The sequence below is a fragment of the Mustela erminea genome, chromosome 7, assembly GCF_009829155.1.
Source record: "Mustela erminea isolate mMusErm1 chromosome 7, mMusErm1.Pri, whole genome shotgun sequence".
NCBI lineage: Eukaryota > Metazoa > Chordata > Mammalia > Carnivora > Mustelidae > Mustela > Mustela erminea.
In genome coordinates, this window is record NC_045620.1 from 90,944,238 (window position 1) to 90,970,525 (window position 26,288).

At 56.9% G+C, this 26,288-nt stretch overlaps 1 protein-coding gene across 3 annotated transcripts in view; it reads right to left on the reverse strand.

The window, feature by feature from the left end:
- Positions 1-1,544: 1,544 nt before the first annotated feature.
- Positions 1,545-26,288, reverse strand: part of RAB11FIP5 (RAB11 family interacting protein 5) — a 36,761-nt gene continuing 12,017 nt past the window's right edge. The window contains exons 2-6 of one of the 3 annotated variants that reach the window (XM_032352450.1): positions 17,445-17,881; positions 16,633-17,332; positions 7,584-9,548; positions 4,062-4,251; positions 1,545-3,804 (exon numbers count right to left, since the gene is read on the reverse strand). In XM_032352450.1, coding sequence (XP_032208341.1) covers positions 3,601-3,804; positions 4,062-4,251; positions 7,584-9,548; positions 16,633-17,332; positions 17,445-17,881 — 3,496 coding nt within the window. In that variant the 3' untranslated portion in view covers positions 1,545-3,600. The remainder of the gene's footprint in view (positions 3,805-4,061; positions 4,252-7,583; positions 9,549-16,632; positions 17,333-17,444; positions 17,882-26,288) is intronic. The other 2 variants (XM_032352451.1, XM_032352452.1) reach the window with 2 other exon arrangements.

The window sequence follows — 26,288 nt, forward strand, 5'->3', positions numbered from 1 at the left end:
GAGGCGCAAGGGGTTGTGGGGAGCGTAGTTTTTCCCGTCACGGGGGTTGACAACCCTAGACTGCGGAGAGTTGCACCGACTCAGACCCAGTCTCGGTTCCTGCCGCCAGATCTGCAGGGCTCGGCAGCATGGGAAGAGTGTGCGGGTACGACTCTAAGGTTCCGACAGGGGGCCACGGGGCTACCCCTCGCCGGTTACCTGCCCCTAGAAGTTTAGTTACTGCGAAGGGCATCGCTCCTGGGGCGCTAGCCCAGAAGAGCCCTCTCTACTCAAGCGGTCCAACCGGGGACCAGATGGGCAAGGACTCTAGGATGTGTAGGGTTAATCCCGGAAAGCTTTCTGCAAGGACTTGCACTGCGGAATCCTCACGCAGTTCCTTCTGTGGCTACCTTGCCCCCTCCCCTTGTGCTCTCCAGCCATCCTGACACCCAGAGCATGCTGGGCGCTCCCCGCCCCTGACCCTTGAACATTCTGAACCCAGAGAACTCCGTAACTTTTTATCTTTGCCTGACCCCTGCTCTTCTGACCTCAGCCTACACATTGCATTTCCCGATCCATCACCCTACTTCCCCATAATCCACTTCCGCTCCTATAGTACCCAGCACTTTTTTGCAGCCTAGGTACTTACAGTTACTTATGGTTCTGCGTATGTTTCCTACTGTAAGGTCCATAGGACAGGAGGTGTTCTACCGCCGAGTCCTCAGTGCCAGGCTTGGCAGGGTTTGCAGCAAGGACTCAAATATTCGCTGACTGTGTGAGTTAAACAGTGGGAGCTTCAGAGCCTGGGAAGGCTCCACTTTATTTGTCCAACTAAGGAAGATCCATCCCCAGTCTAATTCCCAAGCAGGAGAGAATTGGGGGTGGGGAGGGGGGTTCAGTAGTGTTTATTAGGCACTACAAGGACTTTAGGTAAGAGAGAGCAGCACATACACAGGGCAAGACACCAGCAAGGATGATAATAAACCCACTTATGTAATATAGAGTAGAAGATTCCTAGCTGAATTAGCTGGTCAGTGAGCCAGGCTACGGCAGGGGAGGAAAGCTGTCTGTTTTACCCAAGAGGACAGTAGAAATATTTTTGACCTTAGGGAATCCCACTTTAGGTCTTCTTCCTCTCATGGTGAGGTGGTGAGGTGCAGCATTGGCTCGTGCCTGCCCATGTCTTTCTGGACAATGCACGATCTAAAGTAGTCAGTTCCTCATCTGTCAACAAGAACCATAAGAAACAGACTATTCCTAAAGCCAGAGAGTGGTGCTCACTAGCCATGAAGAATCATTTGTATCTTGGATTTGTATCTTTCCCAGCCAGACTAAGCGGTCTCAGAATAAGAATCAGGTCTTTTATCCTCTGTATTCTCCCACAGTATTCAAGGAATGTAGGTTTCTTGGCAAAGACAAGACTGAGTCCAGGCCACTGGGCAATGCTGTGCTGCCCCTAGTGTTAGTACAGAGGCAGTGACACTCCAAAACACCATCACCTGCCTTCTCCCCCAGAAAGCCTCCTTTTCATACATTTATCAAAACAGGAACACCACTGAGCCACCTGCAGTATGGGAACTTTTTATTCTTCATAAAGTGCTCAAAACATGAAGAACAAGAGTTACAACTAGGAAGACAAACAGCAAAGCAGAACTGTGCCTGCTCTCTGCCCACCCTGCCTGCAACTCTCCACGTTGTGGCCAGGAGCAGAAACGTCCGACAAGAACCTTGGGCTTCAACTCACAACTCTCCTGAAGACATCCTTGCCCTGGGCATTTTGGAGGGCCATGGTCAAGGACGAGCAGAAGATCAGGGTCAGGGCTGATAATGAGTAGAGCCCGGAAGAATATGTAGTAGAAGAGGTCTCCCCTTCCTTCCCCCAGAAGAGATACCTACCCAATTCCCAATGACCCCCCCAAAAACATGACCCAAGACCTGCACACCTGTGGACCCTTTCTCAGCTTTGATAAGTGATCCTTAGGGTAGATAACATTACAGGGACTTTCCCCTCATGTGTGTGTGTGGCGGGGGGGGGGGGGGTCCTCTGCTTCATCCTGGCAGAAGACATCACCCATAGTGCACATTTCCTTCCAAGGCTTTCAGAGAGATCCCATAGGCCCTCTCAGGAAGAAAAGAGGTCCCAGAGGAGCTCTTGCCTCCTTGCTGGGTCAACAGTGTCCTCCTTCAGCACCTCCTCACCCCAAAACCTTTGTTCAAACAGGGTACCCCAAGTCACTAAAGGTTCCCTGCAGATGCCACGGGAAGCCTGCCATATTTTCTGCAAGCAAACCAGGGGCTGGACCAAAGGACAGACACTTCATTTCAAAGTGCACTGCAACCAAGCCAGGCAAGGCCACGGGCAGAAGGGACAGGCTGGGAGAGCAGCTAGCAGATGACGGGAGGGCAACGAAGGCTTTTTCCTAAGTATAGGCAGAACGGGACCTCCTACTTCCAGAATGTAGTTGTTATCCCAGGAACCTTCTCAGTTGGGGTTGAGGGACGAAGAGAAGGTGGCAGGAACATTAAAGGAGCAGTGGCAGCTTCGCCAGGCCCTTAACTGAAATTAAGGGCACAGGGCACAGCAAGGCTGACCCATCCTCCTTTCCCATACCCAGGGCCTGACAGATCTGGCCCCATGTGCTCAAGAGGGAGGGAGGGGGGACACTAAACGGAGAGAGAGAGAGGTCTACATCCAGAGGTTCTTGACCCCACCCACAAAAGGCACATTTTAATTGGTTTCCAAAAGTTCAAACCCCGCAGTAGCACAGAGTTTTGGCATCTGGACAGGCAACAAAAACAAACATGGAGGGTTGATCCCCAAACATAAGCAGCCCAAAGCCCCGAGGCCTGCGGAGGGGCCCACAGCCCAGAGGTGTGCAAGGAGTGTTCTCCCCACCCTTTCCCCAGCTTTTCATGCATTCACATGAGAGATGCTCAATGGGAAGACCAGAAGAGGAGGGCGGCGGGGGCCTGGAGAATCCACATCTCCATCTCCCTTCGTCCACATGGCCCTCGCTCTGCCAACTGCTGGAACACACAGAATCGGGACACAGCAGAGACGAGACCAAATCATGCTCCTTGCTCTCAAGGGAACAGATACGAGGCTCCAGTTACCTAGAACTGCAAACTGGGCAGCCTGGTTCCTGCCACAGCCCCAGTAATGCTAGGAGAGCCCTCTAGGGGCTGGACACAGACGACAACGGGGACAAGGGTTTAGCCTTGGATGAAATGACTGTTGTTGTGGGGTAATAAAGTGCGTCCCAGATGCCATATCAAATTGTTGCTCACCCTGGCTCTGACTTGAGGGCTGAATTCTTTGTTCCAATTCCCTGGAGCCCCCAAAACTAAGGGACATGAAAATAGGCAGGTGGGGAAGACCCACGGGGGGTTCCCAAAGACACACGAATTGTACATGGAACTTGATGCCTGCGATGGGATTCCCCATGGGCCCCTCTTCCAGCACCCCCCACAGAGGCAGGAGGCAGGGGGAGCAAGGAGTGACAATGGAGGACAGACAGCAGCCTGCCCGGGTGAGAGTGAGTTCAGTGGGACGGAGGGAAGCGCAGGCCCAGTTTGGGCAGTGGGTCCACGTGACCCTCCCAGGGGCAGGGGTGGGGAGGGCTACTTGGGAGGGTCAGGGGGGATCTGCAGCAGTGTGGGTGAGGTCTCCATGATCCGCACCAGCAGCCGGTCAATGTAGCTCTCCAGCTCCTGCACGTGCTCGTCCCGCTGGCTCAGCTCCCGCTCCCGCTGCAGGAGCAGGCCGATGAGCTCGTCGTGGGTCAGGTGGTAGTACTTGGCCGACTGGTCCAGCACACCTGAGTCCTGAGGCCGGGGAGAACAGTGAGCAGGGCGGCCTCAGGCCTACCTGCCCACCCACCCAACAACACCCAGGTTTCAACCTATAGGCCCCGGAGCGGCCTCTGTCTCCAATGCAAGAGACCGCCTAACTGGCTTCAGGGCTCCGGCGTTGGGGACTGGGCCTGTTCTTCCCTCCACCCTGCCCAGCACGCAGCTCCTGACCTCGGGCCGCCTGGCCGCTCTCCACCGCGCCACATGCCTGGCATCCTCTCGGGCCTCACCTTCAGCCTCTTGGTGTCCACAGTCTGGCCCACTTGGGGGGCTGGAGCCACAGGCTGAATGCCGCCGGATGTGACCGTCTTGAGCTTCTCCAGCCCGCTGCTCAGAGCTGTACTCAGACTGGAGCGGGGCTGCTTCCTGTCTGGGCTGCCCTCCACGGGAGCAGCACTGAGCGGCTTCACAGGGTGGGGACTGCGGAGACAGAAAGGAGAGGCGTTACGGGGAGTGGGGAGCAGCATAACGGAAACGGGCTGGGGGGGCGCACCAGCACTTGACGGCAGCTGCCCCTCACCAGAAGGCCTCAGGGCAGCTGCCACCAGTGCTCCTCAGCAGGCCTTCCTCCCTCCTCCCTCACTGCTCTCCTCACTCCTCTCCATTTTACTCCCTCAGAAGGCCTGCCCCCCTCAAAGGAGCAGCACAGCCCGGCCCACGACCTTCCCGGCACCTCCGGCCAGTCTCTGCCAAGACCACCCCCTCTGCTTCCCTCCCTCTACCACACTGGAACCTTTCTCTAGGGGACTGACCGACCCTTCTAGGGTCTACAATTTCCCACGACTGGGGACTCACAGGCTGTGGGGCTTTCAGTGCTAAAACCTGGAAAGACTTGAGCAAACTGGGACACTTTGCTGTTGTCTCTAAACCTGTTTTTTTTCCCATCAGCACTGACAATGGCCCGAGAAAGACACCTGGCTCTCTGCCCTCAGTCATGCCCCAGCTCCCCTTCCTCTCTACCCAGCCCCACCAGAGCACACAGACTGCACTGTCTCTAGAAGTTCTTACCTTTTGTTGATTCCTCAACCCATCAGAATGGGGACCTTGGCCCCACCAGCCTAGCACAAGTGCTCCTGCTGAGCCCACCAACCCCTCAGCTCTCCACTCACTGACCTCTCTGTGGACTTGACTCCTGGACCACTCCTTGCTTTGGCCTGCTCTCCCTCATTTCCCACCAAGACCTCCATCTGGTTTTCTGACTTCTCGCAGTCTCTTCTCAGTCTTAACCGCTAGCCTGCCCTTGGATCCCTTCCTTTCCCACCTTGGCCCCCACCGCCCCTAATGTCATCCCCAGCCTGGACCTCAGCCCCGAGCTCTAGGCCCACACAGAGCTGGAGGCTGGCTGGCTCCACTCTGGGTCCAGCTTAGGCTCACCGCACTGGCCTCTACACCTATCCTCTCCTGTGTCCCCCCTCCCAGCAGCATATGGCTCCAGCCAGACCCTGGTGAATCCCTGATTCCCAGGCCTCAGCTCCAGGGCTAACAAACATTGAACCTGCTGCCCCTCACCTTCTCTCGCCCTGGCCCCTTTGCTCCCCGTCAGTGCTGGCTACACCGCCTTCGGCTACACCTGCTGCCACTCATCTCCTCGAGGGAGTCTTGCCCACCTCCAACCACTGCTCTATTCTAATGGGATGGTGATCTCAGCTTCTTCGATGTTCAAACAGCCTCCACTGGCTCCCTATCAGATAAGAAAACACGGTCTCTAATAGAATAAATTAGAATAGAATGCCCTTTCTTCCTGGGCCTCCACTCCACACACTGCTGCAAACCAGGAAAAGCGCTCTTTCTCACCTTCAGGTGGTCCCTCTGCACAACACCTGCCCTTCGCCTGCTGGCCTTTCACCTGCTGGCCAGCTAACTCCTCCTCGTGTTTCAAAGCCATGCAAGGCCACCTCCTCTAGGAAACTTTCCTGATTCCCCTAAGCTGACTACAGGGACCCCGCTCTGGGATCCCTCAGCACCCCAGACCTGTGACAGGTATGCAAACTTCTAGCACCGGACCCCAAATCAATTAACCTTTCCCCAAGGGACCTCTTAAAATCTATGGTCAATTCACAGAGCTTTTGGACTATTTAGAAGTAGGAAGCAAAATGATTTAGCCCAAGGCCCTGGACTCTGTCAGAAGAGGGACAGCCCAGGCCCAGAGAAGCCAGTTCTGTTACTCAGGATAGGGCCATGGATTCCTGGGACGAGTGGCAGAGAGGCCGGGTGGTGGGGGGGAGGGCCGACAGCAGGGAAACCAACATCTCTCCTCCCACCTAGGAGTCTGCATTAGGGACAGGAGCTTAAAAGCTGCTCTCCTGAGACCCACAGACTGTGCCCAGGGGAGGGAAGGAATAGCCAGGTGGCATACAGAAACCCTGAACGGGTCCTGGGCTCTCAATCGGATTGGCCCCACACATCGGAGGGAGCCTGGACCCCAGAGATCTTAAGGCCATTTCCTCCTCTGAGAAATGGGGACAGCTCTATTTGGCCCATCTACTTGAGGATGGAGGGACATGCTGAATTCAGACATGAAGCCCACTATAAAGGGAATGAAGCTTCCCAAAGGTAGTTAGTATAAGCAGAAGTGAGACTAGAATACAGCAAGGCCAGCTAAGGATGCTCTCATCACTGCAAAGACACCGTGACCACCTCCTCTTCCCAACCTCTGGGGACGGCTTCACTGCGTGCCACTGGCACAGCAGCTCAGGGTAGCCCAGACTCCTTCCCTCCCACTTCTCATGTATCAGCAGGGGCCCCCTAGGCCAGCTCCTCATGGGTGCCTGTCTGTCTCCCTCACTGGATTGGGAACTGTCCAGGTACACCATGGGGACAGTGTTCCTCATCTCTATGCAGTGTCTGACACAGCGTGGAGGTGCAGTGAACTGGGGTTACTACCTGTATGAGCTGGCAGGCAGGGGTTCCGGTCCAGGACCCCCAGATTGCCCTGCTCAGCAGAAAGAGCAGCCACCTCTGCTCCCCCCACTTCTTCAGTCAGGGCTTCTAGGGTACTAGCCTCCTTCTGGACTTCGCTGCCCCCATCAACTCCAAGCGACCTGTGTCTCCTGACCTCAGCTCTGGCCATCCCTCACCAATCAACCTAGTGGGGAGGTCACAGCCTCATCATTCTTCTTAAACAAACCAATGCCACAGTGACCACAATCACAGAGGCATCCAGAGGCCACGCAGGCCTGTCTTAAGCACCTCAGGACCACTCCCTGAAAAGGCGCAGACGCAAGCCAATGAGGCACCTGATGGGGCTACAGACCGATTCTTCTGGGGGCAGGGGTGTGGTCGTTTCATTTTTCTTTTTGTCCTCAACAGCGCTTGGGCTTTCTCTCCAACAGAGCTCGGTACCAGTCCCTCCTCTGGCTCTCTTGCCTCCCACAGCCCACTTCCCTGTGGCTCCCATCTGACAAGTGTCACTGCCCCGGCACCCAGCGCCCCTCGCAGCCGAAGGCATGAGCTCTTCTCCCCCTTCCCCTGCCAGCCCACACTGGCTCTGCCCACTCCATTCCTCACTCCCTGTACCTCAAACTTTGCGGGGCACTCTGCTTGGCCAAGGACCCTGGGAGGAGACAGCTTCCAAGCCAGTCTCACTGAAGGGCTCCATTCTTCAAAGCTTCCCCTCTCCTGCCTTTCCGGGAAGAAACGCTCCATCTGCCCCTGGAAGGGCTGAGGCTGGAATGTGAACACCTCGGCCCCTGGGCTGCTTTGCCCCCTTTTCCCACCTTCTCCTGCAGAGTCTTCTCAGGGTGATAGCTCACCTGGCGCTGGACTGTGGCTCCTCAGCTGGTCGTGTCTCCAAGGGCAGAAGCACAAGCGGGGAGGCTGGGGTGGTTGCAGCGTGGTCTTCCCCGGGTGGGGCAGGGGAGCCCCCGGGGGAGGAGGCTGGCTCCCCAAGGGTTGGGGAGGAAGAAGTCAGGGGCTGAGCTCCAGGCAGAGGGGAACATGGAGGGCTGGGGCCCCCATGATGGTGGCCGGCCCAGGACGGGAGAGGGGGTGGTGGAAAAGCAGGCTCTGGGGGAGTGGGCAGCTCTTCTGGACCAGAGAGGATGGAAGGTTCCCTGGACCCTGGAGGGGATATGGACGGGAGACTGGGGGGGTCTTGGCTCTCCTGAGACAAGAAGGGGTTCAAGGCGTCCTCCTCTGATGCCCACACGTCAGTGTGTTGGGAGCTATCTAGCAGGGGTCCAAGCCCCTCTTCTACTGGTCCCTGCCTCCGGGCCTCAGGACCCTCAGGGCTTTCTCCTTTCTCTGGAGCCCCCCAGATCTGCAGACTCTGAGGAGCCACGCTCTCTGAGTAACAGGGTACGGGGGTGGGACCCTCAGGGCAGCTGGTGGGTGGGGATAAGGGCAGCTGAGGCACGGGAGGGCCGGCACCCTCCGCTTTATCTTGCAGGCCTGGCCCACACGGCAGGGTTCCGGAAGAATGGCTGTCAGACTCTGCCCCCGGTGTCTGGACCTCCTCCTTGGCCTCCCGTGGACCAGCAACCAGTGGACTTGGAAGGCTGTCTTCTCCTCCTGTCTCTGCCCCCCTGCTTCTCAGCCCCCCTGCAGCAGCCGCCACCACTGCCACCTCCTCCTCCTTCTCCTGGGACTCTGAAGGCGTGAAGAGGCGTGGTGGCTTGGGAGGTGGCCTGCCGGGCTGCGGCTCCCGGTCTGACACCTGCTTAGGTTTGTGCTCCGGCTCCTGGGGGACAGGCCCCTTGCTCCCCCCAGGGCTCACAGGTTCCGGTGACTCTGGCTGCATCTGCTCATCAGACTCTCCCCGCAGGACTGGTGAGGACGTCTCGGCTACAGGAGAGATGGTGAGCATATCCCAGGGCCACGAATCGTCGACTGTATTGAGCTCGTGCGAAAGCTGGCCTTCGCCTCGGGAGGCCGCCTCTTGGACCTCAGGGGCGTCGTCGGGACCAGGCAGCCTTTCCCACACACTGATCACTTCAGGGGAGCTAAACAGAGACGTCGCACTGTCTGCCGGACTCTGCCCTGCATCCCCTCCAGGGGCTGGCGGCTCCCTGTCTGCTTCGGAGTCTGCAGCTCTTGGCTGCAGCTGGGCGGACGAAGAGGGCAGGCTGGCCCCAGCTGGCCCCAGGGGCCCCAGCTCAGCCACACTGCTGCTCCGGCGGTCCAGTCCCAAGTCCAGAGGAAGCCTGGGCTCCAGCCACACGTTGCTCCCACCTCTTCCTCCTCCCCCAGGGGCCCCCTGGGGCTCGGCCACCTTCACTGTCACAGCCCCGCGGCCTTGCTCCTGTGGCCCAGTCACCTCCAGCCCCACTCCTCCTGCAGGGGCCAGGATCTTGCTCCTGGCCTCTGGACGCAGCCTGCTGGCGGCAAAGACGTTGAAGGTGTCGTCCCACTCAGGCGGGGCTTTCCCAGGGGAGGCCAGGGGGGTGGGGCTGGGCCTCGAGGCACTGGGGAGAGAGGGAGCAGGTGAAGGACAGTTTAGTGCTATGTCGGCTAGGAGCTCCTCGAAGAAAGGGTTGCTCTGCATGGAGGTGAGGAACGGGTTGGTGAGACCCGAGAATCCAGATGGGGTGGCTTCGGGGGCGGCGGAGGCGGCAGCGGTGGCAGCAGCAGCAGCAGGGGAGGCGGCTGCAAAAAGGTTAGTGCTTAGCATGGGAGCAGCAGTGGGAGGAGGAGTGGGGAGGGCCGGAGCACGGGGGGAGCAGGGGAGGTGGTGAGGAAGAGCAGCTGGGTCAGGTTCTACCTGAGGAGACACGTCCAGGCTGTGGAGGGAGACAAAACCGTGAGCCTCCTGGTTAATGCCAAGACCGGAACCGGCCTTGCTGAATACCCCTCGCCTGCCCACCTCCCCACACCTGCCTCGGGCCGGGCACCGCATGCCACACCCACACGGGCTGGGTTCAGGCCGGTGTGCCAGGGGACAAAGGGAAGACCCCAACACATAATATGATTCGGGGCTGCCCAAGGAGGGAGACGCTGGGCAGAGCTCATGTAATCCCATGTCCAGGCAGGATCCCAGCCTCCACCAAAGGTTCTTCAGGGGCCCAGAGGCTGAAGAGTCTTGTCAATACCAGACTTAACGCCCACAGAACCAATCAGGTGTCTTACAGCCCCTCAAAGACAGAGAAGAAAGAAATACTAGCTGCATGAAGAGAATAAAGAGGCCAGAGAAAGGCCAGGCCTCGAGATCCGGCTGGGCAAAGCCAGCACAAATGGAAGCCCACAGGGTCCCTGGGATTCGGGCGGCTGGAACAGATGGGTTCTACTGACCTCTTGCAGAAACAGGAGGTAATGATGCGGCAGGCATCAGACAGGACAAAGTGTCCATCAAAAGAACCTGCCTCTCCCATTTCTTGGAGGGGTACCATCACCTGCCCATATGGACAGCAAGATCCTGCTGAGGCTAGCTCCTATCAGGTGCCCACCTGAGGGTGCCCCTCCCCAAGGGCACCCACAGGCCAGCCTTGAAAGTAGCCCCGCTCTGGAGATGAGGGCTGGAATGTAGCAGCAGCAGTGACTCAGGAGGTCATCTGGGGCCTCTTGGGGTCTTCACACACAGAGCACTGGCTCCCCTGGGAAAACCATTCCATGGTAGTGGCCCTACACTCCCACAGATGCTGGAGAACACTGGCTGGCCTCTGGGGGAGGGAGCACGGCCCTGCACTTGCACCTTGCCCATGGTGCAAGGCTGACTCACGCACAGGAACAGACTCAGAAACCAGAGCTCTCGGCTTCCTGGGGATGACCCCAGCAGACAGAAAACCAGGAAGACAGTCCATGCCCCAGTTTTAGTAAGGACAGTGGTTGGCAGCTGCCTCGTGGCTGAGCCCATCTGTCAGGCCCAGACCTGGGGGGCCTCTCTTACTGCCTGCTTCCCATCTTCCAGCTCCCACTCTAAGCCCCAAGACCCCCATTCCTTGATCCCTGCCCAAGTGAACATCCCAGAGACTCCTATACCTCCACTCAAGCTGCTGCTTCTCACGGGGAAACACTGGGGGGCAAGTCCGGAGGTGGCAGAAGCCAGGCTTTACAGCCAACCAGTGAGGCATGCAGGCTGGGGTTGGGGGGGCACCTATGGAACAAGGCCAGGAATTCTGGAGCTCCCAGAAGTCTTCTGGGAAACGGGGCCCAGACAGAGCTGGCCGCACACAGAGCTGGGCAGAGTCTGGGCCAGCTTGTCTACAAACACTGGGGGGCAGACAATGGGAAGGACTCCAGCAAAGGTGGGTTTCCCAAGACAATCTGGGAGTCTGGGATTCTCACCTCACGGGCAGGGCACAGCCGGGTCCCAAACCCTGGCTTTCTCTGAAGAGCCCAGCTTCCAGAGACTCTCCTGCCTCTTGCGCCCTATAACTCCCCATTCAAGGGTGACTTCTCAGCCTCATACTACCACTTACAGATCGGGCCATGGGCTGGGGAGGAAGGTAAGAGTCCCATTGACTCCCACCCCGCCAGGCTTCCCAGCACTTCTCTGCCTCTGTGGTCCTGACATAGTGAAAATACTGAAAGCAGTCAAATCCTAGGCCCGGAGTCCCAACCCCCACAAACATCCCTTCCCCCTTTACTCCAAGTTGGCTACAGTCAGGCCCAGGCATTATGTGTCTACCTCAGGGATGAAGGAGAGCAACAGACCACCACCATGTGGGTCAAAGCCCTGCCCCCAGCCCACCCCCCCAACTAGAGCAGCCATACCAGACACAGCCCAATTCTACCAGCAGGACTCAGCCCACAGGAACAGGACTGCCGGAGCCTCCTCTCTCTCCAGAACCCGTTCTGACAAGTGACCAAAGGCGTGTGGAGGAAGAGAGCTCCATCAACATTAAATAGCACCAGGCTTAGCTCTGCACACTCCCCGCCCCCTTACCCTTGGCCTGGCCCCACTCACCCTTGTGGTCTGACAATAATCTGGCTGGCTGTCAAGACTGCAGGGCAGGAGAGCAGCAGGGAAGTAGGCTGGGAGCCCCAGGCAAGGCTAGCACCCTCCCCACCACTGGCTCCCCAGAGGTACACACAAACCCGTTGGTATGGAACCAGCGAAGAGCTCTCCCTAGAGGAAGAGACTCCAGGTGCCAGGCCCAGCAGGCTCCCAAAAGCCGGTGGCACCTCTGAGAGCACCCTGTCCATCCCTCTACCCAATGATACACACACACCCCCACCTGCTTCCCCACATACCTCCCTTACCCTGGATCCACACCAGGGGCACACCTGTCCCCTCCCTACCACTCCAGCTGGCACAGATCAGAGACCCATTCCCATAGGGGGTTACCCCTGCAGGTTATGCTCTGAGGACAGAGCCTGCCAAGCCAGCTAGCACAGTGCCATCCCCCCCAGCACATGGAGAGGACTTCAACATATGAGGACTTGTCCTCTCTTTAAGGAGCAAGGTTGGGGGAAGAAATGAGAAGTCCAAATGTCTCTTCCCCCACAACCTGAGAGAATAAAACTTTAGGGCCTGCAGGAACCTTAGGACTGCTGGTAAAACCTTAACACAGGAATCCCCCCTTCTCTCCGCAGCCCCCCGACTTAAACATGGCCGTGGCTGGGTGACAGACTGCATCACCAGGCCAGCCCTGCAGCTGATGAACAGCTCCTCCCCAGGCTGAGAGGAGCTGCATGTCCTTGTCATTTCCACACACTGGTCTCCAAGGTGGCATGTGTATGTGCCAAGGCTCTCCACCGGGCAGTCCCCCGAGAGGCCAAAGCCAGCCAGCCTTCGAGGCATATGCCCCCCCAGCCGACATGCCCTTCAGCCCTCCCTCCAGAGGCAGGAGCCCCAGGCCCTCCTGAGAGGGGCCTGATGTCCAGGAAGGGTGTCCAGGAGACTGGACATACCCTCCCCCATCATCTGGGCACAAGGAGGTGACAGAGAAGGGCCCAAGAAACTCTAAGTAGGGACACCACATAATTTACCTTCCAAACCAGGATATTTTTTACCACGGTAAAAGGGCAGTATTAACTACAGCAGGAAAACAGGCCCAAACAGGATGGATGGCCACACTAGCTCATGGTCACTGGACATATGTCATGTCCCTCATTTACCCCATGGGGAATGCCACTGAGACTCTGAGCTTTCAGCAGCCAGCACACACTCCGGGCTCGTCAGGACCTCGATGTCCTACTTCCAGTGAGGGGCCAGGACAGATGCACAGACGCCCAAAGGCCACCATGATATACTTGCCCCCATGCTCTACCACACTTACCCCAGTTAAAAAATACTTGCATCCCACACTTGATCCCCTACTGTACACAGGGGGTTCTGTGGTCAACGTGAGGAGGACAAGGCAGGCAAGCTCCGGTGGCCTGCCCACAGGGAGCTTATACTCCAAAAGGGTCAGAGAAGAATAGACACAAAGACAAGCCTGCATGGCCTTGACAGTCCTCAGACACACAGTACGTGTGTCTCGTGGCTGCGCTCAGGACTCATGGCCCACAGCCCGGTGAGTAAGCGGACAGTCCCACGGCTCAGACCTTAGTCTCAACAGTCGCCACCCCAACCCCAACCCAGGCACACACCCAGCCATGGGACCCAGCAGACTACAGCCAGGTCAGGACGAAAATGAGGACCATCTTTTCAACCCCGCACACCCTCGTTAATTTTCTCCTAGCCACTAGCTTCTCCAAAAACAGCCACTTTTTTCCTGGTTGCTGTGTGCCCAAAAGATTGCTTCAGGCCTCTCCGTGGGGCACCAGTGCCGCGTGGGAGCACTAGAGGGCGCCGCTGCCCTTTCCAGTGAGGAGCACCCAGCAATCGGCACTGGTAGCACCGGGGGGCACAGGCACCCAGAACCTTTGGCCTGTGGACACACCCCAGAGCCCCGACAGGGACCTGCAGCTACCTTCAGTCACTCCGGTTCTGGGTGTCTGACTACAGCTTCCCGCCATGGATTAGCTCACTTTTCATTCTCTCCTCAAAAGCCCAGAGCAAGCCTTCTGGGCGAGGGCCAAGTGTTGTTTGTTTCTGGCCACCTTCCTGGCTCTGTCAAGGCCCAGGGCCAGGGCAATGCTGACAGGCTCAATGACCAGGTCTCGAGCCTATCCAGGCCAGCCCACTTTACCCAAAGAACCCCTTGCCCCTGCAGCTACGCCCTCAAATGAGCCCCTGGGAGGGCAGGGATCCCTGGATGCCCTCCATCCTGCTGAGGACAAGCTCAGAATTCAAGGAGGAGGGCAAAAACCTCAGCTGCCTTATGGCCACCAGGGACCCAGCTTGACTCTGAAGGGCAGTTGGGAGACATGGAGACACAGGAGAAGGAAAGCAGGGACTGTAAGCAAGAGTGAGGACAACCCCAACATCACTCAAAGTCTGGCCTGCAGGGGTCTGAGCCCAAAGCCTGGGCACATGTACAGAAATGAGCTCACGAGAGATGTCCTCCAGTGTCTATCTGTCCTGGAGAAGGCCCTGAGATGATCTACAGACATGCTGAGCCCGTGGTCTATGTTCCATCTGACCCAGCCCCCCACCCCAGCTCCTTCCAGCAAATGCTCTATCTGGGCCTCCTGCCACCTCCCTCCGCAGGACCACCCACAAACCTAAGCCATCACAGGGCAGCAGGCCCATCCCCTTCTTGCCCATTTTTCCTCGGCTCCAGGTGGCCAGCAGATCCCCTGGGGTCTGATGAGCAGGGGCTGGGTCGCAGGGACAGAAGCTGACGTACCCAGCAGAGGAGGCAGAGAGCGGCTCAGCCAGAGACTGAGCCACTCCACTGGCCTAGCTGCAAGGTGTACAAGAGGCGCCAGGAGGCCAGGCCCGAACCCACAAAGGCCTGGTATTTCTTTCCCCACCCTTCTCAGTGGACCCGAATTGCACAGTGAGAGAAGAACCAGGACCACAGGAGTCTTCTCCCCGCTGCTGGGGAGTGGCTATAGGAGCCTCTCTCTGGACCCTTCCTCACATGCCCAGCCTTGGTGCCCCACCTGCTACCCACAGACCTGTCAACAGGAGCAGGGCAGGCTGACTGAGAGCAGAAACAGCTGCCCGGCCACATCAGCTGTCCGGCCACAGACGCTCCCTGTCCAGGGCCAGCCCCAGGCCCTTGAAAAGTGGGGATGTCTGCTCGCTGGACCTATGTCTGGCGGCCCTCCCTGCTCCCTGCTGGACAGTACAGCAGCCTCGGATTTCAGAGCTAGGAGGAGACAAAGGGTCGGGCTGGCGGCCGGGGCTGGGATACTGCGATTCGGTCATCTGATGACCAAATGTATACTTCTCATGTGTATGGGTCTTCATCCACAGTTTCTGACTCAAGGCTTCCAAAACTCTTGGAATTTCCTGAGAAAGAGCATCTTTTTTAATGTCTGGTCTCTTGTCCTCCCTTCCTGAAATGCTGCAGAGCAGGAAGAGTGAAATGGGCGTCTCGTGATTCGTAACAAGCCCCTTTCCACCACCACTGGGTTTGTGTTGATGAGGGGACTTTTTAGAAAGCCCCCGAGGACCCTAAGGCTGGTTGCTGGGGGAATCAAGTGTGAACAGAAGGGTGGAGCTTTCAGTCCCACCCTGATTTCTGCAGAGGAGAGGGGCCGGAAGGTGAACTGACCAATGGCCAATGGCCAATGACTTAATCACTCGCACCTGTGCGAGGAAGTCTCCACAAGAACTCCAAAGAATGGGGTTCGGGCACTGAACACGTGGAGATGCAGGGGGAGTGGGGTGCCTGGAGAGAGCACGGAAGTCCTGTGCCTTTTCCCCAGACCTTGTCCTGTGCATCTCTTCTACCAGGCTGCTCCGAGTTACAGCCTTGTATAATAAACCACTGAAAGCAAAATGTTCCTGAGTTCTAAGAACGAAGCAAGCAAATGAATCAAACCCAAGGAAGGAGGCAGTCACTAGGACCTCCGATCTATAGCTGGCTGGTCAGGAGCACAGATGACAACCTGGACTTTCGACAGGCATCTGAAATAGCCAGTTGGGGGTAGAGGTGGGGTGTCAATCCTGTAGTTCTGAGCCTATGTGGGGACCGAGGCATCTCTGGGTCAACAGTGACAGCACTGAGCTGAACTGCAGGGCACCCAACGGGTGTCAGAGATCAGCTTGGGAGTGGGAAACCAGCCCCCACAGTGGAACTGGGTGCAAAATCCTAGTTAGTATTAGGACCCTCTTGAGAGCTCTGCCAGAGCCTGAGCTCAAGGACTCCTGCATCCCTTCCGAGGGTGGGACTCAGCACATTCAGAACACAGCAGCCGTGCTCAGCTTGCTATACCCCAAGAGCAAGAGATAACAGAGGACCAGAGCCCCAACAGTGTCCAAGGACAGAAGGTTGGTAGTAGATTTTAAGGGAGTTGTCTATAGCCCCTTACCAGGCCAGGGGCACAACTAGGCATGAGTGTATGAAGAAAGGGGTGGGGGCATCAGTGACTTGATGGCATCTCTCAGAGGGTTGGGGTCACAGAGCCAGCTGGGGCAGCTGGGGTGGGGGAGGGGAGAGTTGGAGGTATAGGCTCCGTCCCACCTCTTCACCTGCCAAGATTTCCTGACCTTGAGGCCAGAGAGCAAGGGGTGGAGTTGGGAAGCCAAGAATTGACACAAGTGGCCTTCCCTGCTTTTCTCCCCTTCCTCCCCCTCACTCGGGGGCAGGCGTGCCAACTGGCGAAGGGAGACCCATGAGGAGATGGGACTCCTCATTCCATATGGCCCCCAGAGCGCTGTGCCCTTGCGACTTACCTGTGTCCATGTGCCAACAACGAGCCTCAGCCTGGGGAAGTGGTACCCCCCACCACTCAACCATGCGAAGCCAGAGCCACAGCAGCCTGCCCAAGGGCCCCATCGGCTCCAAACTCCCTGCCCCAGGATCCAGGCTGCAAATACCCCAGCATGCACCCCGAAGAGCAAAGCTGCTTTTGCCAAGGACATACCTGGGTTTCTGAGTTGGTTCCTTGGCTTCTCTCAAGCCAAACCAGCTACTCTTGGCCTTTTCCTCCCCGCTGGATGGGTGGTGTGGGGAGGCCCCCAGGGTGGGACCCCCCTTCTCCCCCAGAGAGCCACGGCGCCCCAGCTCGCTCCGACTCAGCCCCTGGTGGTGATGGTGGAAGAGACCCATCCGGGGCTTCCGCTCCTCCTTCCGGGCTCCCTCCTTCTCGGCCACAGCCTCAGAGGAGGCCACCATGGGCGTGGCAACCTGTACTGGCTTTCCCTCAGGGAGCCGGGCCCCCTCCTCCTCTCCGGAGCGGCTGGTGCCAGGGACCAACACTTTGGCCCGAGAGCTCAGCTCCTCCTGTCCCAGCAGCACCTCTGAGATGCTGGTGCGGCGGCTGCCTCTGCCCCCGAAGTCATCTGCAGGCCGAGCGCCCTCCTCAGTGGGCCGGGAAGACACGCTATGCAGCGAGCCGGAGGGTGGAAACGGGCCTGAGATGGAGCTGCGGTGCCGTGGGAGTGCCTGGGGCTCCTCATTGTAAATGTGGCTCCCGTTGACGCAGAGCGAGGAGCGAGAGGCAGTCTCCAGGTGGCCCTGCAGGTCCAGGAGGGATCGGGGCGGCGTCGCTCGCATCTGGCTGGCCTCATCGCTGTAGGTCCTTTTGTGAGTGAGCAACTTGGGGGACTGGGTGGCATCCCTGCCTGAAAAGGAAGCACCCATAAGTGAGCAGCAGGGAGAGCAGACTGGGTCCTGGCCCGGCGCCCCCCCAACCCTCATCTGCTCCCCGGCAGGGCAGGGCCCTTGCTCACGCACCTCCTTCGCTGGACAGCCAGCTGCTGCGGCTGGGCGAGCGGGTCAGGAGCTCTGCACCCGGGCCCTGGTAGGCCAGGCTCCCGCTGGCAGAGGATAGGGTGCTGTCCGAGCCCAGAGAGGTGCTGGACTGCGTCAGGGAGGACTTGCGCAGCTTGTTGCGGAGGAAGAAGCCTTTGGCTTTGCCCATCTTGCCCAGGCTGCCCAGCTCGGGGTCCTCCAGGGCACTGCTTGGGAGGATGGCCGAGGCAGACTCCAGCTCAAACTTCTTCTTGCCCTTCATCTTGTCCTTGATCTTGCTGAAAGGGGACCGCGGCTTGTCCTTCATGGACAGGTCAAACATGCTGGCGCTCAGGTTGTTTCGAGTGAACTGGATTGTGACTTGGATCTCTCCACGCTCCTTCTCCTTCTTGCCCGCCTTGGAGTGCAGCTTGTACCACCTGGAAGAATGGGGGCGGGGTGGAGCTGCAGTCAGGTCATGGTCAGCGCCCAGGCAGCCCGCCCTCCCCTGCAGGCACCCCTCACGGCCTCTCCCGCACAACCCAGGCCTGGCCTTCTGAGCCATAGGCAGAGCTAAGAAAGTGTTTACATCTTGTCCGTGTTGGGGAAAACCACATCCTGAGCAGGGGAATCTCTGTGGTGCTACTGGGAAGGGCCACAGTCACCATTCCATGCTGCCCTCCCATCCCCCTTCCTGGGGGCTCAGAGATCTCCCCGCTGCCCCTCCCCACTCCATCTGAAATTCTGAGGCCCAAAGGGGTGAGGCTGGGTGTAGGAAGAACCCTTAACGATCCAGGCCCCTGGGGTAGATGGACCCACCCACATTTCTCCCAGTTTAAGACATCTCCCTGGGCTCATCCCAGCCGAAGCTCTGCTCTGAGCCACCCGTGAGCCCAGGAAAGAACAGCGCATCAGAGGCACAGGGCTGGAACACCAGCTCACAGGAACACACACCTCACTCACTCACAGACTGGTCCACACCCCACCAGGAACACCTCTGCACACAATGGCATACAGGGGCCTCAAGTAAGAGACCTTGGGGGTGGGGGCAAGGGCGCTCACATCTGCTGAGCATCTCATGTGTATCACGATGGACTACAAGGGTCTTCACTCCCACATACGCACAACAAGCCTCGGGGGTCAGAACCATGACCCTGCTTTATACAGCAGGAAGTCAGGGCTCAGAGGTAAAGTAACATCTCCAAAAGCAAGCAGCCAGAAAGGAGAGAGGAGATGGAGAGCCAGTTTCCATCCCTCCAAAGCCATGTTCTTCCCACTACACACTCCCAGAGAGACCGCTGACACATGACCACTGCACAGGGTAGGTGGAGGCCACCCTACAGGGGAGGGGTGTGCATGGAGCTCTTCCTTCCTCTGCTGCCCAAATCCTCCTGCCTGACCAGACTCCTGGCCAGCGGCAGCACACTTTGCTCCACACAGCATCTTGTGTGGAGCCCCTAGACACCCCCACCCGGGTCCCCTCCCATTCTACTCAGCAGGCCATGCCCCACCCCTTCTCCCACAGATATGAGCACAGACGCTGCACGGAGAAACTGAACCACACCAAGCCCAAATGATGGGCTCTGGTGCAGGGCTGAAAACAGGACTGACTGAAAATCAGTCCCCCTTTCTCACACCAGCACCCAGAATGCATAACCTCCCTTGCACATTAGAGCTTAATACAACACTCAAAGGATGTGTTCCAGATAAGTTGGAGGAAATCTCCTGGAAAGTAGAAGGGCAACAATGAGGTGATGCTAGGTCAGTGCAAGGAGGTTCATGACCAAGTTACCTGGCGAGTCAAGAAAGAAAAAGGAGGCTGCTCCCACGTGTGAGGGACCTGGGAGTCCTCCCTCCTATCCACGAAACAAGAGAAAAGCTGAGCAAAAGCTGAAAATCAACAACTCCCTGGGGATTTTTAGGGCAGTGGAACTATTTTGTAGGACACTGTAATGGTAAACACATGTTGTTATATATTTGGCTGTACCCACAAAATAGAAAAGACAAAGTTTTATATATAATATAAACCACAGGCTCAAATTAATAATGATGCGTTGGGATTGGTTCATCAGTTATAACAGGGTGCCACACTAATGTGAGATGCTAATAAAAGAAGAAACAATGGAGGGGGGAGGAGAAAGGCCAGAGCTAGGGAGGGTATGTGAACACTCTGTACCTTCCATGCTTTTCTGTAGGCCTAAAGCTGCTCATCAACCAACCAATCAATCAAACAATCCTCTAGTAATTTAAAACAAGGAGAGGGGAGGAGGACTGGGAGGGGCCAGAGCACACAAGGAGGAAGAAACCGGACAAGAAATAACACAAGAAAGTCTTCCTGACCTGAAGGACGCGAGCAGCCGCACAGAAGGGCCCCACACATGCAGCACAAGGAACAGAGACCAGGCCGGGAGGTGTCCCCGTGAGGTTTCAGAACACCAGGCAGAGGAGAAGGAGACCCTGCAAGCTTCCAGACACAGGACACATGGGTTTGTACATTCAGGAAGTAGAATAACCCTGGGTCCTCACTCCCAACACTGGCTACCCTATGGAGTCGTGCCTTCAAAATTCGGAGGGAGAGAGTTTTCCACCTGGAATTCTAGAAGCAGCCGGTGAAGCACGAAGGTGGAACGAGGCCCAGTGATGTCAGTTGGGTCACTGAAGGGCTCAAAGTCATCCACACTCAGTACACACACACCACACCCACACACCCCACACTACCCACCCTCCCACACACCCCCCTCCCACTGCACACTACACTACACCACACACACACACCCCCCACACACACACCCCACACTACCCACCCCCACACACACACCCCTTCCACTGTACACTACACTAGACCACACACACACACACTCCGCACACACACCCCACACTACCCACCCTACCACACCCCACCCCTCCCACTGCACACTACACACCACACACACACACACACACACACACACACACACACAGAAACTACATGTTATATCACCCCCGCACCTGCCTTAGTCAGAGCTCTGGCAGTCTCTGCCCAACCCTAAGATCTGTCCCCCCACCAGCACCAGCTCCCTGAACTTCTCAAGCATAAACAGGTTGGGAGTGGGGGGATCTTTGGTATGAAAAGAGCTCTTCCCAGGGGCATACAGAGTTGCACCCATTTGGGACTGTCCATCAAGACTGCACCCTCGTGTGCCCATCATGGGCTATGAGCCAGGCCTCTAACGGGTGACCCACAACATGCCCCAAGCAGTGGGAACCAGGGTTGCTGGTTTTCCCTCCTACACCTGAGAGGCCATCTCCTGGGCGGGCTGCAGCAGGACAGACGGCACAACCAGGGAGGGTAGACGGCCATGCTCCAAGTATGGGTGCACATCGTCCTGCTCTCATGGTAAGCAGGGGCAGGGGGAGGGTGGGAAGAGTGCAGGGAGAAGAGAGAGAGCTCAGAGACACAGATTGAAGACAGAGGTCAGAGCATGTGTCACCTGGGGCTGGAAGGGGAAGGAGGGGAGATTTACTAGAAAACATGAACCAGCTTGCATCAACATCCTCACACCCCTACTTTCTCAAGCTAATGCCCACCCTGGGCCTGACACTCAACTCTTGAAAGGCCAAGCCCTAGTCACTTTCCCCAAACCTAGACTAGGCCCTATGCAGCACAGGGAGATCCTGGGATGTGGGGCAAAAGAGTAGTGTCTGGACCTACCACAGCCCCCTAGGCTCTGGGTAACTGGAATGGGCAGGCACACACATCCTTGCTAGGGCGTAAAGGTCAGGGGCCCTCACAGTCCCAGCTGCTCCCTCCCCAAGTCGCAGCATTAACAGTCACTATCTGGGAGGGGTGGGCAGCTGCAGGGAACAATGACTGTCTACATCACAGAATATTAATATTTTTGTCCAGTTTGAATTTTTTATAAGGAGCATACATTCTGTCCTAATGGGGAAAAGAGACACGTAAACACCCACTCCTCAGTTGCCTGGGCCACAGAAGAGGCTTCTGGCCTCTCTGTCCCACCCCCTCAGCAGAAGGGAGAAAGCATCATTAGCCCATGGAGACACTTGGTGTCCTCTGCTCAAAGGATCCTTGCCTCCTGCCCTTCCCCACCCCCCAGTAAGGTCACCTCTGTTTCTCTGCCTCTCCGGCTCTTCCCCAGGGAATTTGCGTCTGCTGGTCTGCCTGTCTGTCTCTCTCTCTGACCTGCTTTTCAGAAAGGCCAGAGTGAGAAGAAAAGACTTCCCTTACCGTTTTCTGAGACTTCCCTATCCAGAGCAGAGTTAGGCTTTGAATGGCAGGTGGGCCCCAGCCATTGTCACCCACCTACCTCCCTACCAGTCCAGGGCAGCACTGCACTGGACCCTGCTAGGCACCTTGGGTGCCCTGGGACTCAAGAGCAGGCCTTCTCCCAAGAGTGTGACCCCCACAGGCAAGGACGGCAAAGCCACACAAACACCAGCTCCCTGACAAAGGCGATATATCCCTCCCCTCAACCCCTGGCTCCTGCTTCCTCCTGCCTCTCCAGATGGCCCCCTAAGAGATGTCGGACCTGCCAGGCCCTGTGGCACACAGTTCCCTGCAGGCTAGAAGGCCACAGACATTGCTGGCGTGGGCTGATGATTCCTCCATGAAGCGATGGAGACTTTCCCTGTACAGAGCCCCACACGCAGCAGATCCCAGAGCAAACAGGCACTGGGCATCCCATCCACACAGACTGGGGCTCCCACCAAGAATGTGACTGCAGGGTCCTACGGTCCAGCCCAAGTCCCACTTCCTCTAGGAAGACCTCATAGCCGCAGCATCCTGGCCTGGCCAGATCCCTCCTCTTTCTGACCAGGCACACGCACTCTGAACCAAATTCACTCCACAACCAGACCAGGCTATACTCTGCTCCACGGCTAGCAAGTACTGTCATTTCCTGGGTGCCTGGGGTCTCCCTAGTGGGACTGGGTTCCCTGCAGATGCTTACTGAGTACCCCCCAGGTATGGAGTTACGAAGGAAATAAATGGTGCACGGCAGCAAATCTCGAGATGCTACAAGGCCTCCATGGGTCCCTGCCAGCGCTCCCTCTCGCTTCCCTCTCGTTCTGCCCACTCCCTGCTTGGATGCCTGCGGCGGCAAAGCCTGGTGACTAAGAGCTGGGCTCTGCATCCTCAGTGCACACCTGGGCCCCCTCACTTACCAGGTTACTTCCCTAACCCTCTGCTTCCTCAGCCTTCCAGTGGGAGACCCTCCTCTCAGGGCCGCCAGTCAGCCTGGAACCAAGGCTTCCCATCTACTCTCAGATGGTGTGACAGTCATGGCAGGTGGGGCACCTGAGCGTGCCAAGGCCCAGGCAGCATGCACTCGGGAGACAAGGGTTTCGCAGAAAGGATCACTGTCTGGGACCTGCCCCAGGCATGCTGGCAGCCACGCCACGGAGGCCGAGGGCATCGGAGAGGTTCCATTTCCACACAGCTTCCAGGGGAGGCCTGCACTGCCACAGGCCACATGTGAGAGACAGGAAGACATGTGATGGGGTCAGAGAGCCGGCAGAGCCAGTCTTCTGGCACCCCCCCATCCACACCGATAGCTCCCCCTTTACTATCCACACTGTTCAGGAGGCCAGGCCCATTATCCCCGTTCTGGGCTTGAGGAAACTAACCTACAGAGAAGCTCTGTCACTTGCCCAAATCACCCAGAGAGTAAGCGACAGAGCTGGAATCTAAACATCAAGATGCCCAACTCTCAGCCCATGCCCTTAACCTTTAAGATACAGCATTTCTTGGGGGCGCCTGGGTGGCTCAGTGGGTTAAAGCCTCTGCCTTTGGCTCAGGTCATGATCCCAGGGTCCTAGGATCGAGCCCCACATCAGTCTCTCTGCTCAGCAGGGAGCCTGCTTCCCTTCCTCTCTCTCTCTGCCTGCCTCTCCGCCTACTTGTGATCTGTCAAATAAATAAACAAAATCTTTAAAAAAAAAAAAATGAAGAAGAAGAAGAAGATCTATCTTAAAGAAAAAAAAAAAAAAAAGCATTTCTCATGACACTCAGGTGGCTCAGTTGGTTAAACGTCTGCCTTCAGCTCAGGTCACAAAACCAGAGTCCTGGGATCGAGTCCTGCATGGGGCTCCGTGTGCTGAGTAGGGAACCTGCTTCTCCCTCTGCCTGCTGTTCCCCCTGCTTGTGCTCTCTCTCTCTCTGACAAATAAATAAATAAAATCTTTAAAAAAAATTTTTTTAAAAAGAGGTAGCACTTTTCATACAGTTGAATGCAAACACTCCGTCCTCTGACACCCAGAGGGGATGGAGGCCAGAAAAGGCCTGGATGTACACCATAGATGCAGGCACGATCCCAGGGGCATACAGCCCTGGAAGGTCACCAAGGGAACCTTGGGGTTTTGTCCTGTGTCCAGGCCATGAAAACCTTGTCTGAGGGCAGCCCAGCCTCCCCAGTGGCCATCAGAGTCCAGAATTCCTGGGGGGCACAGAACCATGAAGAGGCCTTCATGGCCACCTGCTCATCAGCCAAACCTCCCCCAAATTCCCAAGGCACCTGACCAAAGTTCAGCAGGCCCAGCTTGGACTGAGGACTCAGCCCTTAGCCTCTTCCCCTGCGAGACAGCCCCCCTACCACCACACAAACACACCCAGGGGGCAGAGGACAAACGCCGGATGGAAGGGGTGGGGGGACTAGTGGACCCAGCTGTTACCAGGATTATGGCCTTAGTTACTCCTCCGCCCACCACCTCCACCTGTCTCTCAGGGAACAACGCAGCTGGGCTAATGGCTGCCACACACCCTAAGTGACCTAGGGCTGATGTCAAACTCACATGTGCCAGAGCCAGGGGCAGCAGGGGCTGTGACACACAGGTCCAGGCATGCCTGACTCATCCCCAGTTCTTATCAGTCCCAAATTCAGCTTATGATCCAAATCATGGCACCCTCCCTGAGCCCCCACACATCACTTGTTTCAATCCCCAAACCCAGGAGCCATCTTGGTCTCTTTTTTCCCCCCTCACAGCCCATATCCCAACTTTGAACTCTGCTGGCTCTATGGGCCAATTATAGCCAGAATGCTCCCCCTTCACCCCCTCGCCCTGCTGGACGTGACGGTCCCCTCACTTCCCTGCTCCTCCTGCAGAGACGCACATCACAGCCTCCTCCTCAGAATGGTGAAAAGTCCCATCTTTTGAGTCCTGGCTCCACTCTCTGAGTCACTCATTCCACATTGTCCTTCTTGATGTCCCTGAACCTGTCGGGCTTGTTCCCACCGCAAGGCCACTGCACTTGCTTCTCCCTCTGCCTGAGACACAGGCCCGGTCTTCAGGCCACGGTTCACTCACTCACTCACTCACTCACTCCCTCCCTCCCATCAGGTGTCAGTTCATCTGAAGCTCCTCAGTCTTCCCTGAGTCCCTCCGCTGCCAGTGCTCCTTGCCTTATTCTGTTTCTTCAGTGTACATCATGTGTGTGCGTGTGTGTGTGTGTGTGTGTGTGTGTGTCCCACACAGGACACCGATGTACGTATACATGGCTGTGTGACGTCTGTCTTCCCCTGCTCTGTAGGCAGCAATAGTATTCGCCTCATCTCTGCATCCCCAACACTTAAAATAGCAGCCACTCAAACATCTGTTCAATGAACTAACAAATTAATCTATGAATTGACTTAAGAACTTGTCTGTCCCTGTTCACTACTGAACAACTGGGTAACGCTTCTCTCATTACAAACCCATGGGTCTCACCCAGGAGACAAGAAGCTCCCAAAAAAGCAAAGAGGGTGCTCCCTGCTTACCACTTCCAATAGGAGGCCTCTGAGGGCAGGAGCCCCAAGTGCCAAGCTTAGAGGGGACAGTTCCAGAAGGGAGCCTTTTTTAATCCTGACAGCCTCATTTCCCAGCTCTGAATGAAGGGTCTCATTCACTTCCCCGAAAGAGAAGGCACCCGCCAGGTCTGGGAGTCGTGCAGCCCGGTGAATGGCGGTCTCTGAAGGGAGGCTGGGTGTTGACCCCACTCGAGCCCACCACTAGGACATCAATCTTCTCACCCATAGCCGGCTACACCTCTCCTTTATCGATTGTTGTGTGCTGGACACTATACTTGGCACTCACCACACTGGACCGTATCTTGCTAATCCTTCTAACAACCCTGTGAGGTGGATGTGGGAGGCAGACCTTGAGAGAGCGAGGCAGCCTGCTTTAAGCCCCAGCCCCACCACCTGTATGACCTGGGGGAGGTGACTTAACCTCTCTGTGTTTCATGCCTACATATCATGCGGGGAAAACGCATGTCTGCTCTCCTCACAAGACCACTATGAGGATGAAGCAGGCTATCTGTGGAGCACTCAGAGAATGGGGCCCAGCACACGAGACCTGCCACTCAAGTGTCAGCTCACGTATTTTTGCCCACGCAGACATAGGGGCACAGAAGTCAGCTGGGGTAAGTCACACTTCTTGTCAGCAAGCTGCAGAGCCAGGATATGAACTCAAGCTCCGTCTCCAGAGCCTCTGACCTTGATCACCACACTAGACTGCCCCTCTCTGCAAGCACAACTCTTGGGTCACCAAGAGAAACCAGACATCCTCATATCCCATTACAGCCGTGGCAGATGTCACAGAATGTGGTTCCTACTCACCAGTACTCTGAACTTAAACGTTATTAGACAACCCCTGCACTCTATCACTTAGCACAGGGATAAAGGACATGTTACTGCAGCAAATGCTTTCATATAGTGATAAATGAATGTCAGTAACACTGGTGTACTTTGTAATCCTACACATTTGAAGGCCTTCTTTGGAGAAGGGGTCTAAAGGCTTCGACCAGAGACCAAAGCAGTCCATGGCACAGAAAGGGCTAAGAGTATCCGCTCTAGAGTAGGGAGGGCACAAAGG